General features: G+C 34.7%; 2 protein-coding genes across 2 annotated transcripts in view; one reads left to right on the plus strand and one right to left on the minus strand.

The window, feature by feature from the left end:
• The first annotated feature begins 329 nt into the window (after positions 1–329).
• On the plus strand, positions 330–1,256 carry LOC129245272 (uncharacterized). Its single transcript, XM_054883347.1, has 2 exons — positions 330–777; positions 917–1,256. The coding sequence occupies exons 1-2, from the start codon at positions 575–577 to the stop codon at positions 1,197–1,199; spliced, it is 486 nt and encodes a 161-aa protein (XP_054739322.1). The 5' UTR covers positions 330–574; the 3' UTR covers positions 1,200–1,256.
• Positions 1,257–11,412: 10,156 nt separating this feature from the next.
• Positions 11,413–19,839, minus strand: part of LOC129244151 (protein Wnt-5) — a 160,549-nt gene continuing 152,122 nt past the window's right edge. The window contains exons 8-10 of the mRNA XM_054881767.1: positions 16,366–16,468; positions 15,150–15,317; positions 11,413–12,508 (exon numbers count right to left, since the gene is read on the minus strand). Of these exons, the coding sequence (XP_054737742.1) occupies positions 12,321–12,508; positions 15,150–15,317; positions 16,366–16,468 (459 nt within the window). The 3' untranslated portion in view covers positions 11,413–12,320. The remainder of the gene's footprint in view (positions 12,509–15,149; positions 15,318–16,365; positions 16,469–19,839) is intronic.

Raw genomic sequence — 19,839 nt, forward strand, 5'->3', positions numbered from 1 at the left:
CCAGAGAAAATTTAGAGATCGTGAGCATGAAAATGACTGATCTCTCGAGTATGCAAGAGAGCTAGTTAAGGACGCGTTGCTTGGAAAAAGTTGAATAAAAGCTATTTTTGTAAAAATTTCACAGAGAAAAAATACCGTTTGCGAGCATACAAGTAACGAAATTCATGAGCGTAAATACAGATCAGTGCGCTCTCTAATAGCAGGTTGAAGACAAGTGATTAAACAAAGTATTTGAATTCAAATGCATACTGACTAAAAAGTATATTTAAGAGCGCAGCAGAGCGATTGAGAAAATAGGCTTGGAGCAGCATTTGATGGCAAATTGTGCCTACGCACTCCACTGAGCTCGATCGTCACGACTTTCGCGAGTAGACACCCAAAAAATTTCAAATTAGTATATGGCTAGCGTTTGTGAGAAACAAACTAATATTTATTAACGGAAAAACTGGCGTCAGCTCATATACGATTTACGTAAAACAAATGCGCAAACTATAGACAGGCAAACAAATCGCGTAAAAATTACAAAACAAAAATTATTTTTTAGAAGCAAAGTTGTTATAAAAATCAGTTCAGAATGACCGTCGATGAAAAGGAATGTGTGAAGGTAGTAATCAAAGGTGAACCCATTCTTAAATCAGTCGAGCTAAAGAATATTGGCTTTCTCGAGCCGCAACCGGTGATCGTCAATTGTCCTGCCTGCGAAGCTGAAGCACTAAGCACAGTGCGTATGGAGGCGGTTACATGTATGCAACGGTTTCTCAACGCAACAAAGTTGTGGTAGGTTTTAAATGATGAAAATTTATTTATTCAAAAAGCTATACTTGCAAAAATAATTTGTCAATCATTGAATTACATTGAATTTACAACTTGGAATAGCAAAAATTTTTCAATGACTATGTTCCAAATCTATTCCTAGTAAAAATTGGCAGCGTCGCACCGACATCAATCACTATTGCAGCAAATGTGGCTGCTATATCGGCCGTTATGTGCCGATAAATTGCAGTGAACGTTGCATATCGCGCAGAGCTCGAAAAATGGCCGCAAACGACAGTATGTCACTGAAGACACGACCGCAGGATTGTGCCGAGAAAGTGCAGAAGACTCGCGAGAAAGTGAAAGCAAAGCGCGCTGCAGCAAAAGCAGAGAAAGAGGCAGCGGAATCGCAGGTGACCACAGAAATGCCGGAGGATGCAAAGTGACGAAAGAAAGAGAAAGAGAGAGAGAAAAAAAGAGGGAGAGAAAGACAGAGTAATAAGAGAGAAAGAATATAATGCGTTAAATAAATACAGCACATGAACTTATTGAAAAATTCTGCTAACTAAGTTATTTGTTAATAGGTATTTCCTTATGAAAACATGGTGCATTCTGCCGCAAAAATAATATAAGCCTAAGTTTAAAACTTTGTGCAAATTAAAAAAAAAATTAAAAAAATTTCAAAACCTTTAAGAAAAATGTTAGGTACACAGTTTTTTGGCCTACTGAATTTTGATATAATGAAGTGTAAGTCTGAAGGACTTAAAAATCGCGTTGATTTCAATATCTTTTTCTGGAGCCATTGTGCATTTTCTCCATACAGCGAACACTTGAAAACTGTTTGTACACCACTTAAATAACCTGACGCTTTTGCAATTACGCATTCAAATTTCAAGCCAATCAGATCAGAGCTGACCGAGTTATATCATAGCATTCTTACTGGAAGGTAATATATCAAAGTTTTAAGCTAACCAGAGCAAAATTGAGGGAGTTACAGTAATTTTTCCGAGGAGATTTGACAACTTTCTTATTTCACAACCGACTTTCCGGATTTTTGCATATTTGGAAAGGCTGAAGCTTCTGCTATTACGCGTCCAAATTTCAGACCAATCAGATCGAAGCTGATCGAGTAATAGCACTTTTACTGGAAGGCAATATGTCAAAGTTTCAGGCCAATCCGAGCAAAATTTACGTTACAGCAATTCTTCCGAAAAGATTTGACAGTTTTGTTGTTTGACAAGCGATTTTCATGATTTTTACATATTTAGAAAGACTAAAGCTTCTGCTATTACGCGTCCAAATTTCAGACCAATCAGGTCAAGGTTGAGCAAGTTATAGCACCTTTACTGAAAGGTTATATGTCAAAGTTTCAGGCCAATCAAAGCAAAATTGAGGGAGTTACAGCACTTTTCCCGAGGAGATTTGATAGTTTTGATGTTTGAAAACCAATTTTCATGAGTTTTGCATATTTAGAAAGGCTAACGCTTCTTCTATTACGCGTCCAAATTTCAGGCCAATCAGGGTAAAGCTGAAAGCTGAGCGAGTTATAGCACTTTTACTGGAAGGTTATATGTCAGGACACATTATTGGAAACGAAATGGCCCGTTTTGTGGCTTAGAAAAAGGTCACTTTTCCTGTGTCATTTAGAAAGTACAGGAAAAGAAAAGAAGATAATATGGGGCAATTTACGGCATTTATTGGAATCAAAATCGATGATAGATAGCTTTAGCCTAAGCCGATGTATATTATATGATAGATTGAATTAATATCTTACTAACATAGGAATATATTCCAATGAAACGTACAGGCTCAGTAGCGAGGAAGGTGAAGCCGCCAAACATATGCTGGCACCGTGGGACAAACACCTGAGTAAACATATTTTACCATACGAGGAAGTTAGAATTAGTCAATACGACAAATATTAAATATTATTGAGAAAGTTAGGCTCAGAAAAACCATCGGAGTCCATAAAGGCGCACAATATATCTTTCACATCGCAATGTTAATAATAATAATAATTTTAATTCTAGAGCAGCTCTTCTTGAGAATAAAGTTGGAGGAAAATTGCGAGTAAAGAAAGAAAAGTTATTCTTGATTATAAATTATATTTTTGTTCTGTGGTGAACTTTTTCAATCTCGAAACATCAAATAACAATTATTACTATATGTACTTATACGTACATATAAATGGTGCTTACATCTTTTACTAGACATTTGGTTGAATTCCTCCTTCAATTTCTAATGTACGTCTTGATGTTGTTCCACAAATGGTCCCTTCTTTATCGCAGTTTTCTACGAAACTTCCAAGCGGTCGGACTCGTAACTCGAACAAATCTTGACCGATTGACTTAAAATTTTACGATTATGCATGAGTGGATTTTTTAGATGTTCGACATAGCTTCCTTTATTACAAATTTAGCAGTACATTTTTTCGCGAATTTTTAATTTTGATTAAAGACACAATTTTTGAAAATATTACGATCTTACGTACGTAATAAATTTTTATTGTTTACAGTAAAATAAAAGATGCAGCTAAAGTTTGGCCAGTCGCGTTCGCGTCGAAAAAAGACTTCGTGGAAAAAAACTGTGCAATCGCCATTTTCCCCTATCTTACTCTGAACAAAAAAAAAAAAAAATAATATAATAATTTATGCAGTTTACAATATGTACTATAAAGGATCATGCTTTTATCAATTTTTCTACTCGATTGAGTTCATTATCCCACTGAAAGAAACTTAAAAAAATATGCAATTTACTTGCCACCGCTGCAGTGTCTTACATTTCAATTTAAATATGCCTCAGTATAAATATGGTACCTGAGTATAAGGATTATATGGAAATGATGAGATATGGGTTATTTATTAAGAGGTGTTATTTTGATATTCAAAGAAAAATGCTATTTTTAATATAAATGATCGGATGTTTATTTCATTATAAAGAGGATGCCGTTAATAGTGGAAAATAACATCAGGCAAATGACTACCAGGACCACGCTTAAGGGGCAATATCATTTTCATGAAATCTTCCATAACCGAATTGCAAAGTGGCTGCCCTATGTCCTCGATAGCCTCGCGAATTCCATATTTGAGGATGGACCTTCTCTTACACGTGGCCTCAAAGAGAAAAGCCACAAGGGGTTAATTCACAAGGTCTCGGTGGCCAATTGTGATCAACTCTTCGAGAGATAACACGGCCCGGAAACTTTTCCCATAAAAGATCAATGGTTTCGTAGCTTGTGTGGCACATAGCGCCGTCTTGTTGAAATTAAACCGTTGTCCAGATCAATACCATCCAACTCCGGCAATAAAAATCGTTAATCATCTCTCGATAGCGCAATCCATTCACCTGTAACACCTGTTATTGGAAAACCCTTTACAATCATGTTGAGGTGCAAGTGCGAAGCAACACTGCTACTTGTAGGCTCCCTCCATTTACAGCCGTGAAATTGAAATACCATCATATTTCACGTGGATATTTGAGAGCAGCCGCTGTCAAAAATAAGCAAATCAAAAGAGGAAAATTTGAAATTAGCAAAAAAATCTAATTATTAGAAGAAACTGCTTACATAGCGAGTGCAGAAATGGTGGCACTCTTGATGGAGGTGATGAAAACCATATTTTAGGTTCGGGTATTTCCAAATAATGAAAAGTATTCCTTTATTAATACAAACAATTGTGATGATACAATAAAAACACAATGTTTAATGTTTTTTAATCCTTTAATTTGTTTCAGCTGGTTTTTGTGATCATTTTTAGTTAATTATTTTTGCGCCATCTATGTTAATTAAATATATTACTACCGCTTTTCTTACAACTACTAAAACTTACAAATCTACTTTTTTTATATATGTATATGTAGTGGTTTAAGCATACATACATATATTTTATCGTTTTCAATTTCTTGCATAATATTACAGACAATGATTTTTCATCTTTTTGCATAGTTGGCAATATAATCTCAAACATTTTACATACATATAATCTTTGCGAATTTTATTGTTTTGCTTTCCTATATTACAATAATAAATAAATTAATATAATATTATTTCTCTATTTTACTTACTTTTGTGTTTGTTTCATTTGCTGCCGAATAAACGTAAAAATTTCATATTTTAAGCGTCTATCGACTAATGCTTTCGGCATCGGTTTTTAATATTTTATATGAATCAATATACTATGATTTAAATTTCAATTTACAGCAATAAATATATTTTTCTTAATCTTAAGATAGCATAATATGCTATACCAATCAATCAAGTGCGTTTGCAGGAAAGTTCTTGATTTGAACTGTAGTTATTTTCGACTTTGACAGCTGAAATAACATCCGTGCTGTGTTAGAGACTTAGTTTATAGTTCGACATTTACATAATCGATTTCGTTTGCTTGGTAGAAGTTTTGAAAATATTATTAACAGAAAAAAATCGAAAATGGGATAACCGAATAGCCGCCTAAATAGAAGCTGTGATTTGTCACCATTAGACTATTGCAGAGCTGATTCAAGAGTCTTGAAATGGTCATGAAATATATGTTTGCATTGGTGAGATAGTTAAGTGCCGAAGTGATAAGTCGGGGTTAAAAATGTAAGAGCAAAAGACCAAGGTCTTAACCAAAAACCCCATAGACGATGCACGCGCCAATGACAACTCCCTGTGATTCGAAATTAGCTCATTTGCGTGTGAGGGGGATGAATTGAAAACCTTCACAACCATAGCAGATTTCCCAAATGAGTGCTGTATGTCTGGCATGATGCAAAATTTGAAAAGAAACGAACCATAAAATAAAGGAACTACTAGCTCTGCAATGTGTTAAACATTTCTAAGAACTAAGAGGAGTACTTTCTCTCGTCCGTACAAATGAAAATATTACGGCTGTACCCTGCAACTAAGTCCAGTGAAATCAACTCGCACCAGAAAGCAGGAATTTTTCAATAAACGTTTATCGCGAAGCTAAATAGTTGTCAATACTTTTCTCTTCCATTTGATAGTGCTTGTGAAACATCGAAGTCACACCAATGAAATTCTAAAACAGAACGTGAAGTTGCAGTTTTCTGCAAGCAAACTCATATCTTTTACTGTCCTACTTATTTCTGCACGCTTCTACTTCTTACTTCTGGTGAGATGCGGAAATGTTGCTTATATTGAAAAATGGTTTTGCCAACCGACTTTGACAGCTAAGTTTACCTACATACGTACATAAGTTTCTTTATTTCAACCGCAAGCACATTCGAAATTGCTAACAATATTTGCCTGGTGCAAATTTGGAGCAACATTGTTGCTAAGTCCTAGTTTCAGTTACAAACATTGTACTGCAACATTACTGTGAAAATGTTTACACAAAATATGTACCTGTTGAGCAACAGTGTGGCTGAATTTTAGTCTCAGTGCCATTGTTGCGTAGCAATGTTGCTAGCAATATGATGATTGAAGCAAGGTACCTGAGTGTAAGAAACACATGGAAATGTTGAGATACAAACATGTTGAGATAAAAATGCTGAGCGACACTGCTAGTTGATGGCTCTATCACAGACGTGAAATAGCGCTGGCAATAGCATTTTATTTCAAATGAACATTTTACGGCAACTATAGACAAAAAATAAGCAATCAAACTGAAAAGGATCAAAACGGGAAAATTAAAAAAAAATATATATCGTTATTAGAAGAACCTGGAAAGCATTCCTCTATGAAGCAAATAATTGTGATAATATAAAAAAGTGTTAACCATATTTTAAGCAGGCTTACGTTTTAGATTTTTTTAATAGTTTTTCATAGTTTCACTTTGAACACAATTTTTAAATTCGATGAACTGTCACTTTTCACAAAATTTTAAATAGCAAGTGAAATTTTAACAGTGGTGAAAAAATGTCGCCACCTTTTTCATAGACGTAAAATTTTACACATATTTCACAACTAATAATTGTATATGGATTTTGACAGCTTTTGCACATGAAAACAAAGTACTGCTTAACTCAAGCCTCAGTTTTAAATATTGCATGTATTATTTATTAGGCTTTCCTGCGCGCCTGTACTCAGACAAAAGATTTATAATAACTTTTACACTTCATTCAGAAGCACTGTTAGAGCATGAATCTGCATTTCCAGCTGCATGTACAATAGCTAAACAAGTTTTAAGGATAACTGTTTTCAAATAAGTGTTGCTGGCAGCATATTTAAATGACGCAGCTATTTTTATATGTTTTTTTTTTGTCAAAACTTCTATACATAAAATAAATCTAAAAAATGATATACTAATCAATTAACTTCCCTGGATTGCCTCAATTTTCCTTCTACTTTGCCAATCTTTCAGCAGATATGTACCTAGTAAGTTGTGAAATACGCTGATATAGTCCATTTTGGATGTGAAAAACTTGTTACCATATTCAGACCTGATTGAACTCATTTTAGAGAGTGTGATGTTACAGAATCCATTGAATATCGAAAATTCTCGGTGTACCAGGCGCCTAGAGGCGTCATTATAAAGGGTGGTTACATTTCAAGGGCCGATGTTGAATGTGAACCACACCTAAACGTCAACGACCCCGTTGGACTTCCTTCTTTGGGGTTATTTGAAAGAAAAGGTATACGTCGATGAGCCAGCAACAATTCAAGAGCTAAAGGCTGAGATAATTCGGCACATTAACCGAATAGAACCTCAATTATGCTTCATCGAAGCCGCGGCGGCCATTTGGTCGATAATTTTATTCCATACGTAATTGAACCATATCATTATTATCATAATAAAGAGAAATGACAATAATTTCTTAAAAAAATTGTATTTGATTCAAAATCAACACCGGCCCTTGAAACTTAACCAACCTTTATTAGGCTCACTAACATATTATACTTGTATGTAGTGTCACAATTACAAATCGAGATGGAAGTGGAGCTGGAAAATGTGCTTAACTTTCCGTGAAGTTTAGGTTAGATATATAAATGGTCTTTCAAAAGTGGCGCATAAATCTCACTAAAGAATAATTCCTAAGCGGTACCTTTTTTATGTCATCTTTGACATATGTCAAATAGAGTGATGTGCAATTTTGCAAGATACAACAATACGTTCAAAATAATTGCCACTTAGCATGCAAATGGACTATATTTAAAAACAACGCATATCTAAATTCGTGATTTGTTTGGTATAAAAAACTATCCGACTGCGCGGACAATTAAATGGTTGGGGAAAACATTTCAAGAAACTCGTTCTGTCGAGAATAGAAATATATTGAGAATATTGCTGCTGTACAGTAAAGTATTGCTAAGCAACCTTCAACATCGATGCCTTGTTCTCGACTTTCTCAACAATTAAAGGCATTCATGAATCGACTGTTTGGTGGATTTTAACTGTAGACGAGCACATTTAAATGATACCATTTTTCACATATAATTCATGAGTCGTATTTTAAATAAATAATGAAACCTGAAAGAATTTAAATTTTTACATGTTTTATTCTGCAACATCTGGACGCGTCTTTTGAAATACTCTTTATAAACAAATAAGATAATAGAGGCAAGAATAGAAAGATAGAAATGCTTTTAAACAAAACCTTGCAATTGTGTCACCCGAACAGCTGTTACTGAGAGCAAAGTACTTGTATCGACCCGATTTCAAGTCCAGCCAGAAGCTGCCACTTCAGCAACATTCTCCAAAAATGTATGGAAAACACTTTATGCTGTTACAGCAACAACAATAAAACATGTACCATATGTATGTATGTATGGAAATAAATAACTTTAAAATTAGTCCTTCATAAAGAATTTTCGTTAGTAAGTTGGTTGAAAATTTAATAATAATAAAATACAGAAACTTTCTAGTATTATATTTTACTCCTATAATTAAGGCTCTAGAAAACAAGTCCTAATGTTTGGGGGGGGGGGGGGGGGGGGGGGGGGGGGGGAAATGCACTTAACTTTATTTGTCAAAAAGTATTTTTTTTTTCAATCTGTTACACAAATTCCGATAGTTTTCCTTACTCATTTTTAGTAAGAAACGAAATTTCATTTATTCTTCGCTATTAAGTATTTATTTAAATCAGCACTGTTTATAAGTAAAACTCCTATATTTAAAAATATTCTACACTAAACTATAGGTGTAAGTTATTTGTTTATATGTATGCATGTATATACTAATTAAGCTTACAACAAAGATACGGTAAGTAAGAAAAGTGTCAGTACTGGCGTTGGAAATTGAGAGCACACACTTCACTTAGCAATATCTTACACACACACACACACATGCACGCACACTTAAATTATAGAATTCAGTACGGAACTACAGATGATTCGTGTTTTTTTTTTGCGCTAGCAGATAGTAAATGAAATTAAATAGACTCATATTCTTGAGTTTTCTTTTTTTCCAGATAAAATAAATGCATCTTACAATTATGGAATTTCGTTTCTACATACAATGCAGCGCTTTTCGGAAGCTACCTGCGCGTCTACAAATATACATACATACAATTACACGGAGGGTATCAAATTTCAGCTCATCTCATTACATTTATAATTACATTTACTCAGAGTTAAAAGCTAATTTCATTTTTTTTTCAATTTTTTTCAGCGTATATATACGTAAATACATACATACTATATATGTATGACTATGCAAATACAATAATTTATCGTTCAGATATATAGCGAGTTACAAAAGTCTAAATACACACTTCGAAATTTGATTTTAAAAGATACGAAATTTTTCTAAAGAGATGTAGATTAGGTCCTCCGCTCTTTAGTTCATTTGTGGCCAATGAGATCCATTGTGATGTCCAGAAGAAGATTTCCTTGCAACTTTCCCTAGATGTGCTTAAGATATTTTTATATATTTTTCCTTTTTCCGAAAGCTCTTGCAAAGGAAGTGTGCCTCAGGTTCCTGAAGAATTAGTATTTCAGAAATATGAAACCCATTTTTCTATTGAAACGAATGAATTTTATACATTTCTCGGGCCCTGTCCAGCACGTCTCTGGTATTCTCAGTAAGTTCAATTTAGAGAGTTTCAACTCTAGCTTCAAAAAAAAAAAATCGGCCAAACACCCTAAAAGGATGTTAGCGCCTACTATATATACATATGTATATATATATATCTATTTTTCTACTTTTTAACATCTGATTTTGGCATTTTTGTCACTACTTGCTGCACTCTACATCGTCTGCAGATAGTCATTAAGCTAGAGCTTTATAGCAAACTTTCACGATGTTGTGGCTTTCAGCGCTTTATTGAACTAACAAATCTTATACCAAGATATAAATTTCGAACTTAGAAGCTCGAACGGTCGAATCGAGTACTAATTTGAATTTAAGTTCATCAATTCAATGAGATTTTTGTCAACAAGCCTTTTTTTGTGTGGTATTGTATTTTTAAGCTTTTGTCTTGCGTAGTTTTGAAATTATCTGTGAGGCAGAACAATGTGGTTTTTTCTGTTTATGTGACAGTTTATAATTTAAATTTTAATTTAAACTGAATACCTTGACATTTTTCGTTTGTTTAGAGTTAATAGAAAGTTGTTCCAAATTATTTTGAAAAATAATATTCAACTCGCAATGATAATCCACAAGCTATTATTGAATCTAACAAGACGAAGTCGAAGTATACCAAGAATAACTCTCTCATTCGGACGATTTCACATCTTTATATTAATTTCTATGGGAATATGTACAGCCGCATGCCTACGCCGATAAACTAGAATCAATTGAGCACTTGAAAGCCAATGTTCGACGGGTCCGGCACTCGAAGTGTAACCAACTTCAGACCGCTCGCGCAGCTGATGCTATCTGTTAGTTGGCTAAATGACAGTCAAGATTATTGTTTACAAGCGCACGGAAGCATTTTGCCGAGAGTAAACGCGAAAAAAGAAAATCAGTAATGGAACTGAAACGTAATAGTGTGATTGTATTATATTTGGCTGGAAAATCACAACCAGCGATTGTTCGTGAGCTCAAGCACCTTAAAGTAAATCAAGTTTTTGTTTATCGTACCATTACTCGTTACAATGATACTGGTAGCATCGTGAAACGTCATGCAGGTGGTCATCACGTGAAATGGTTCAAAAAGCGAAGAAGCGACTTGAGCGAAATCCCCGACAAAGTGTCAATCAAATAAGGAAAGAACTGAAAATATCTGACCGTAGTATCCGCCGCGTACTGAAAAATGATCTCAAAGTCAAGCCTTACAAGATCCAAAAGGCGCATGATCTCACACCAAAGCAGGAACAAGCCACACTTGAGAGAGCTGAGGAGTTGCTTCGCTTGGCCGAAAGTTGTAAATTTCCGAACATTGTGTTTTCTGACAAAAAGTTTTTAAAATTCAGCAATCCGTAAACTCCCAAAACGATAGCGTTTATTTAACCGACCGTGCATACGAGAATTTGAGCCATACATTGGCCACCAGGAGGCAGCCCCCGTCACAGGTAATGGTTTGGGCCGCTGTAACCAGGGATAGGCGCTCTCCAATCCTTTTCATCGAACCTGGCGTCAAAGTAAATGCGAAATATGATCGGAAAAGTTGCTTTGAGGTTGCCTTGAAGCCGTGGGCCGACAAACTTTTCGATTGCAGACCATTGACGCTTCAACAGGACTCGGCACCATTCACAAAGCTCGAGTGAACCAAGAATGGCTAAAAAACAACGTTCCGAACTTCATAACGTCCACACAATGGCTATCAAATTGACCATTTTGGAGAGCAAGGTCCGAACTAAAAGATTCACCAGTCTCGAAGAGCTGAAAAAAGGCATTGCCCGCGAGTGGACCAAAATACCTGCAAATCACAATCGGGCAGCTTGCGATTAATAGTTAAGGCAAAAGGTGGTCATATCGAGCAAAAGTAAATTGATTCTTTATTTTGTATTATTTTCTCACATTTTTTACTTTGAATTGAATAAAAGTAGTTTTCCAAACTAAATTTATGACCTTTTCAATTGGTTACACTTCGAGTGTCGGACCCTGTATGTATATATACAATGAAAATAGAGACTGACTTACTGCGAAGCGTGACCTTGGAAAATTAGACATTAAGGAAGATTACGCCATTATTGAAACATTGATGCCTTGCAATTATTTGCTAAGTAACGCCAATTTCATGTTGGAAAAATATTTTATTGCCAATTCAGCATATTCGGCTCTAAAAGCACCTCTCTCCCGATAATTTGCTTATTCATTTTAAAAGTAATTTTTTAGTGTGCATTTAAACTTTTATCCTCAACTGTAATTTCTTTTTTTTTTAACATCAAATTTTTCTTGTACTTATATAATAATTCCTCTTGCGTACTGCACTATTAATTACAGTTATTCGTTCAACATTTCGTTTGTTACATACTTCACATACATCTACATACATACTTAACTTTACATATATATATGTGAGTACGTGGATTAACATGAAACTTTGTGATGCGCAGCTAAACGAAAGGATTGTTGGAGAGGGAGATTAGCACAGCAACTGTTTCAATAGATTTTCATTTGTGTTTGTTTTATTTTTTGTTGTTTGTTTGTTTTCTTCTTCTTGTCACCGCCATGTGTTTAGTAGTTTCATTTTATTATTTATGATATTATTAAAATTTTTTTTGTTTTTGTAAAATTATTTACTTATTTACAGGTGTGTTCCTCCAGCACCTTCACACAAACATCACATTTGACTTGGCAGCACCAGTGGAATTTACAATTGCACCGTTCTCGTACCACAATGTTTTTGGTGTTGTAGCCTCGACCGCAACATAAAATGCCGCAACCATCCAAACCGGCGGATGTTTTATTGCAAATGCGGCCATGAGTGCCTGTAAGTAGAGAAAGTAAATTTGAGTGGAAAAATTCGACATTCGAATTCGTAATTAAATTTAAACTTAAACGTGAAACGATACATTTGGTATAGTAATGCTGCACAATCAGTTTTCCATTTTCCCAATTTAATTTTTTAAGATACAAAAATTTCACAACCCAAAATGTTCAAAAAATCAATATCAAACTAAAGAGGATATATACATACATACATCGTTTACGACCCTCCTACCCTCAAGGGAAGAGTGGAAACTGGACGATGTGAGACAGAGCGAGTCCATCCATGTATACACACAGATGGCTCAAAGCTCGAGGGCAGGGTGGGCGGAGGTGTATATTCCGAACATCTGGGGATCTCCTTCAGTTTTCGACTCCCCGACAACTGTAGTGTCTTTCAGGCTGAACTGATGGCAATAATAAAAGCCGCGACACTGATACAGTGTGATGCGATATACAGAAATGATATCTACATTTTCCCTGATAGCCAAACGGCGATAAAATCCCTCACAAAACAGTCGACAACCTCCAAGGTAGCCATGAAATGCCGCACAGCTCTTAACGAGATGACTGAGTCATTTCACCTCAAGGTAACATGGATTCCTGGCCATCGGGATATTGAGGGTAACTGTAAAGCCGATGAACTAGCGAGACTCGGCACTAAATTGACTGATGAGTACATAGATAATGGCATAGGGATACCCTTACAAACATGTAAGCTACTCATCCTTGAAGAAATTGTAAAGAAAACAAACGAGAGATGGCGTAATGAAGCCACCTGCAAAATCACCCATCAACTGTGGCCGACTTTAAATGCTAAACGCACAGAATCTCTGCTAAGCCAAAATAAACACAGTCTTAGCACATTGATCTCAGTCATAACGGGGCACTGCCTAATAGGTAGACACGCCCAAAGGATGGGTGTGCAAACACATGACTTCTGTAGAAGTTCTCTAGATGAGGACGAGGAAGAGGCAATCTCGCACCTACTGTGCCCCTGTCCTGCTCTGTCCAGACGCAGGTTTATTATTCCGGGTGAACAATTTTTTGATAATATTTTAAATTTTTTTTTTCACTCCACTCGGGAGCATAGGACCTTGTCAAGACTCAGTCTTGCGTTGGTTTCGTTAATTTATTTGCTTTCTGGCAGGGTAGGTGATTAGCCTGCCGCTACATCGTAAACGTTACATTGAATAAATTTGGTTTAAAATAAAGTTGTGTGAAATAACTGATAAACTGATTTTTTTTTAATTTTAACCTAAACCACTTTCATATTTATAAGCTCTTTTGTATAAATTAGACAATTCTATTTATTAGACATTTTATTTTACTTAATAAGTTGGGGAAATTAGCATGTTCCACTAACTTATATATAGTTATATATGCCTTTAAACCGTTATTCTTGCCATTATAAAAACTTAAAAACAAAATAGTTCAACTTTGCGTGCATGAAATAAAGCATACGCAGTGGATATCACTCTTTATGAACTCCTTTGAAATTTTCAAGTTTTTTAAAAAGTTAAATTTATGAGAATACGGAAAATTGAATATGCAGCATTACTACAAGGTGGCGCAAAATTAATCACTTTATCGGAAGCTTTATAATTTTTGCAAATGGCATACAATAGGTCAAAATAAATAAAGATTTCCAACACACAAAATCATTTTTTTATTTAATAAAACAGTTATTTAGGAGAAAATGGATGATTAATTTTGCGCCACCTTGTATATATGTAAAATGTCCCAATTTCAAGTGTAAAGGCAATTTTTTCTGGAAAACAAAAAAGTAGATTTTCGAACACACACAGCAAAGCGACTATATAATTCTGAAAGCACGTTATACCTAAGTAAACTGTTTGTGTTGAAGAAAGTGATAGTATAAGCATATTAACGGCTCAAATCCACTGTACAATCACAGTTTCCAGATTTTGGTCACACAAATTTTTTTTATAAATTTTAATCCGAATATTCTATAGTAGAATCTCACCAAGATCATTATTGTGGAGCATTTTAACCACCTAACTTTTCTTTTTGCATGCCAATGTGACAACTTACTTAAGAAAAGTCCAAAAAGCTCTTTTAAACAGGAAATTTGAGGATTAAAATGTTCCACAAATAACTCTTTCAGACATTTTTTCTCTATAAATGAATTTAGAAAAGTCGTCAATACAAGCGTTTGCTTATAATTGACAGAAATACTCGTATAACTCCACAGTGTTAAAAAATTCGACAAGAAATATTCAGGTGACATTTCATATACATATGTATATATAGGTATACTATATTGTACACATCTATTTAATAAAATATATAGATATATTCTTAATTGTAATCGACTTATAAGACATTTTACATATTTATATAATATTTCTATGACCAAAATTTATAAATTTTGAACCACGTAACAGAAGTTAGACGTGCTAGACTCTAACTTTCTACCACAAAAGTTTTCTACTCTAGATGTGATTTCAAGAATAATTTGTTCGCTTTTCTGTTCCAAAAATGCTGTTGAACAGTGTATTTAATAATAAATTAAAATTTTATATTTAAAATATTTTTATTATATTTTATTTTATCTTGCTGTTTGCCTTCTGTGATTCAAAATTAGCACACACACTCATTCGTTTATTATTTTTTCCTAACCTGGCCACTGTAGCTGTCGGCTATTGCGACACCAATCGGGGCTCTCGTCCAGATAAACCAAATCATGCGCCGTTGGAACCTTGAATTGCGGATCCTTAACCTGTAGTCGTCCACGCTTGTTGAGTTTCACCTCTGTGGATTCTTCGTATTTTTCGCGCAAATAATCACCTGCAAATACATGTAAGAGAAAATTGAAATAAGCGCAGTTCAAATAGGCGTATATGAAAACTGTAGTTAGTTTTTTTTTTATTTAATTGAATAATTTCCTGGTAGAAAAGGAATTATAAATCAGACTAATTGTTATGCACACATACAAATGCATACTGTTCGGTGCAGAAGTTCATAAATCTCATATAGTAAGTTCACCCTCCAAACGTTAAGTTATAACTCAAACATATACAGCGAGTATGGCTCGTTTATGCACTGCCTTACCAACACATGTAATTTAACGCAGCTCTCTTCCGCATTGCCAACATAAGTTCATTTGTACCAGTTGCTTCATCTATTCGCCGCTTGCTAACTCTTGGAGAAAAGAAGAGGTCCACAATTACACTATTATTCCCTTTTACCATTTACATTTATTCCCGCTATCGACACTAGCGCCCTCTGACCATTCAATACCTTATAATGTATGCCGATAAGGCGGTGCTACATCAAAGTTCGCGCCCTTGCTGCTTGCACAGCTGAAATTCAGTGTAGTTGCAAACCATTGCTGTAGTTAACATCATTAATGACTTTTTAACAGAGAAGCGTTAAACAATTTAAAGAGCTAACTCTTAACTAACATTTATTCATGTAGGTACTAAATTAACCCGGCCCTCGTCGTACTGGGTAAAAAATACCACAGAGGTCTTAAAATCACTTCTAACTTTTTTTCTACAAAATATCGTGACCTGCAGCTTCAAGTACCTTTCTGCATAGAAACAAAAGACGCGCTCCATACGTTAAATAAATATTTGATTAATTATACACCTATATATTTTTTACCCGGTTGCGACCGTTTGTGTTTGTATGATATTTGCCTAGCGACAAACCCCGGAGTAAAAGTTTCATTTGGAATTATTCACCACTGTAACCAAGGGACTTATCACATTTCATTTGGAGCTTTTTGTTTTTTGTTGATGGCGTCAAAAACGTAAAGAGATGCGGCAGAATGCCTTTTTATGAGGTGACATTTTTATGATGATGGGCATTAGCTACCTAGAAAATTTCTTACCGATTTCTCTGATGGAAGAGAGCTGTTGCCAACAGGTGATTAAACTGCATGAACCGGAGACGCCGTGACATTTGCAAGTGATTCGCGTTTTCTTGATGACAGCCTGAAATGAAAAAAAAAACATTTAAATAAAGAACCAAAAATTTAAGTTGCTATTATAAGTATTTATATACGAATAAAGCTCTTGCAAGATTAATATTGAATTTGTGAATTGTTTTTTTCAAATTTTTATTTTTATTGTTGTTTCATTCATTTCAAATAGCTAAGCGCAAAATAAAAATTTCTATATTACTTTCAATAGAAGCCTGTCAGGAATTATAAGAGTGACCACATATAGGTTGAAGATCTTTGTGAGATATCCTACTCCCAATATAGCGAGGTTTTTTAGCATCCGGATGTTAAGTCCGTCGGTGCAAATGGCTTTTGAAGCTCGTCGCATGGCGCATCTCGTCAAGTCTGACGAAGTAAAACCGTCACAGGTAATTGCCACCTTTTTATTGTGCTTCATCGGTTTCGATAGGGACCCTACGAATGTCCAAATTGAGATCCTTTATTCGGGGATCCGCGTGATCGGTCTGGTGTAGGCGGTCACGCTTGTTTGCTAAAACAGCTGCTTCAACTGGGAAATTGGGACATATTGAGTAGCGCTCTTATATATTGGTGAGGTAAAATGATTTGAGTGTGAGGGGAAGCTGACATTAGATAGCAATGTTGTCTATATGGTGGATCTTCTATTAGAGAATCATTACTCAAAACTCAACAGTACTATAAAATTTAATAGCAACATTTACGTTTTCTTTTTCCTTGAAACTTCACTGGCGACATTATATTTCAAAAAATATTATTTGACAGTTTTGTCTTTGGTAAGTTGCCAGTTGTCTGTTACAGCTTTCTAAATTGAAGGTGGAAAAAGAGAACATTCGGTACATTCTTCAGTATAACTACGATCCAATACAGTAACGAATGCAACCACAAAGCTATAGTACCAACGATGCCGTTCTGATGAAAAGAGGCACGCTTCCTTACGGAGGTCAATCGTCAAAAATCTTGATATACCCGGGAAAACTTGAAAAATTCACGAATTCGTGATAAGCTCACGAAAAATTGAACATTCAAGAAATAAAGCGTCGAAATAAAGCGAAAATTCGTTTCACTTAATACATGCGTATTACTGGCACTTAAAAAATACATATCAAAGGGTCGCATTTCCTCTTTAAGATTTACTAAATGGTCCTACACTATTTCAAAAAGAAGATTGACAATTTGATTTTTATTTTGCACATAAACAATTACGAGTAATTCCTTATTTTATAACTGAGCGTCGTCGATTCTTTTATTTTTTTTGATTTATATGTTTGAGTATAATGAAAAATGTAAATTGAAAAAATTTTGAGAAAAATTAAATAATTTGAAATATTTTCAGTGTTTGGAAAGTTTTTAGATTTTTTCTAAGTTTTTAGAATAAAGTAAATATACTTTAATAATATTTTTTTTTTGGTTAACAATTTTTGAAATTTGTTTTTTGTGATTTTCGAAAAAAAACTTCCTTAAGCTTTTTATATTAATAGCTTAGATTATGCTCAGTAATCGCTACAAGCTTCATAGCGGGATTCTCACAACTTTTCGATGCGCGCAGCGAACCAGTGGAATACCAGGTCAAAATATTACTTGAATGAAGCGCCAGCACTCGTACTCATATAGGTATGTATTACTTCAGCTTGGAAATCGATCTGTGGCGAACTCTTTTATGAAATTCGCGCGTTCTTTTATTGCCACCATTTCATATCATATGTGTGAACTTTTAGAATCAGATCCAAAAGCAAAAAGCAAAAAACATTTCGCTAAAGCGATTCGAACTCCATGATAAAAATTCTACAAGCGTAAACAAAAATCACATACACGCTGATACAATTTTTATATTATGTTACAATATATATTTCTTAAATTAGTACTGGTATAAATATTTTTCCCCCTTTTTTCGCTTTCTGATTGCTGGCATTCGTACAAAGGAGTTGCTCATATTTCCTGCTACTTAGTGAAATACTTTGAAACCTTGCCGCAATACAAATGCAAACTCATACATATGCATGTATGTACTTACCCTGCAGTCAAACCAACTAGTTCGAAACTAGCTTCTACCAGGTTACTCTGAAGTTTAAGTAAATAAATAGTTGCTCTTCTATCTTTTTCCAATATAAACATATACTTTTACTATGGCGATTTACAATGTGCAATTGTTAGCCTATTTTTAGTGCTAGGATTAGTTCATATTAGTAAAAAAATATTCTATTCCGATTTGCGTCGAATGGTAAGCGTAAATAAAAGTTTATTTTATAATTTAAAAATATTTCAAACTATTTTTTCTCATTTTTAATTAGGGCCACTTTCTCAACTAACTGTGTTATCTCATATTAGAACAGCTTATGTTATGATGCCGATAAACACATCCTCGTTCTCTCAAGGTTTTGCTAAATTCCCCGACCGATAGAAATGTATTTAAGTATTAGTTGATGTGCTCTTTAAAATTTGTAGTTTCGGAACTAGTAAATCACATAATCTTTGTCGGGCAGTAAAGAAAACGTTAAGGGTTAAAGTGTACTTTAAAGTAAAGTAGGGAATGTTTCATCGCCTTGGTTAGTGAAGTAATTATCCATGATTTTTCGAAATAATAAATTGTCACAGGTGAGCGATTCCACGGCAAGTGACTCAAGTAATTGGGGCAATGCCGTCAATTTTTCCGAAGACCTGTTTGTTTGCAAGCTTGATTATAAGAAGTGAACTGAAAAATCTTTGACAAAAGTTTTATAACATTGAAGTTGAAAATGTTTAGGTACATTTTTTTTAAAGTGGAAGTACTGCTAGCGCAGTTCTTTGTTTTACGCATTGAATATAACAGGAAAAGTTATGGGCATCCCATTATGGAACGTTCAAGAATTACTAAGAGACTGCTCTTCACAGTCTCAAATATTAATAAGAAAGAATAAGAAAAAAAAAAACTGAAAAATAAATGTTTTATCAAACATTTTTAGGAAAAAATTTAATTTTCTTTCCTAATAAATAATAAATAACTTCTGCGAAATATTTTTGGGTCATTGTACGTTGGTGGCGGCGAGTATCACAGTCATGGAACAATGAGCTGTATGAGCTTTACGGCGGCATAGACATAGTGCAGCGAATAAAGATTCAGCGGCTTCGTTGGCTGGTTCATGCCGCCCGAATGGATACAAACGCATCGGCTCTGAAAGTATTCGATGAGGTACAAACTGATGGTAGTAGAGAAAACTTTAGGTGGGGAAGGACTTAGTTTGTCTTGGTGTGCCCAACTGGCGCCGGTTAGCAAGAAAAAGAAACGATTGGATTGCGTTGTCAAACTCGGTCAAAATCGCCTAAGCGGCTAACGCGCCAATTAAGAAGAAGGAAATAATAAAAAATTTTGAAAAATGCCAGAAAGAACTGAAGATATTTCAATTTGAA

Source organism: Anastrepha obliqua, chromosome 4 (genome assembly GCF_027943255.1).
Source record: "Anastrepha obliqua isolate idAnaObli1 chromosome 4, idAnaObli1_1.0, whole genome shotgun sequence".
Classification (NCBI taxonomy): domain Eukaryota; kingdom Metazoa; phylum Arthropoda; class Insecta; order Diptera; family Tephritidae; genus Anastrepha; species Anastrepha obliqua.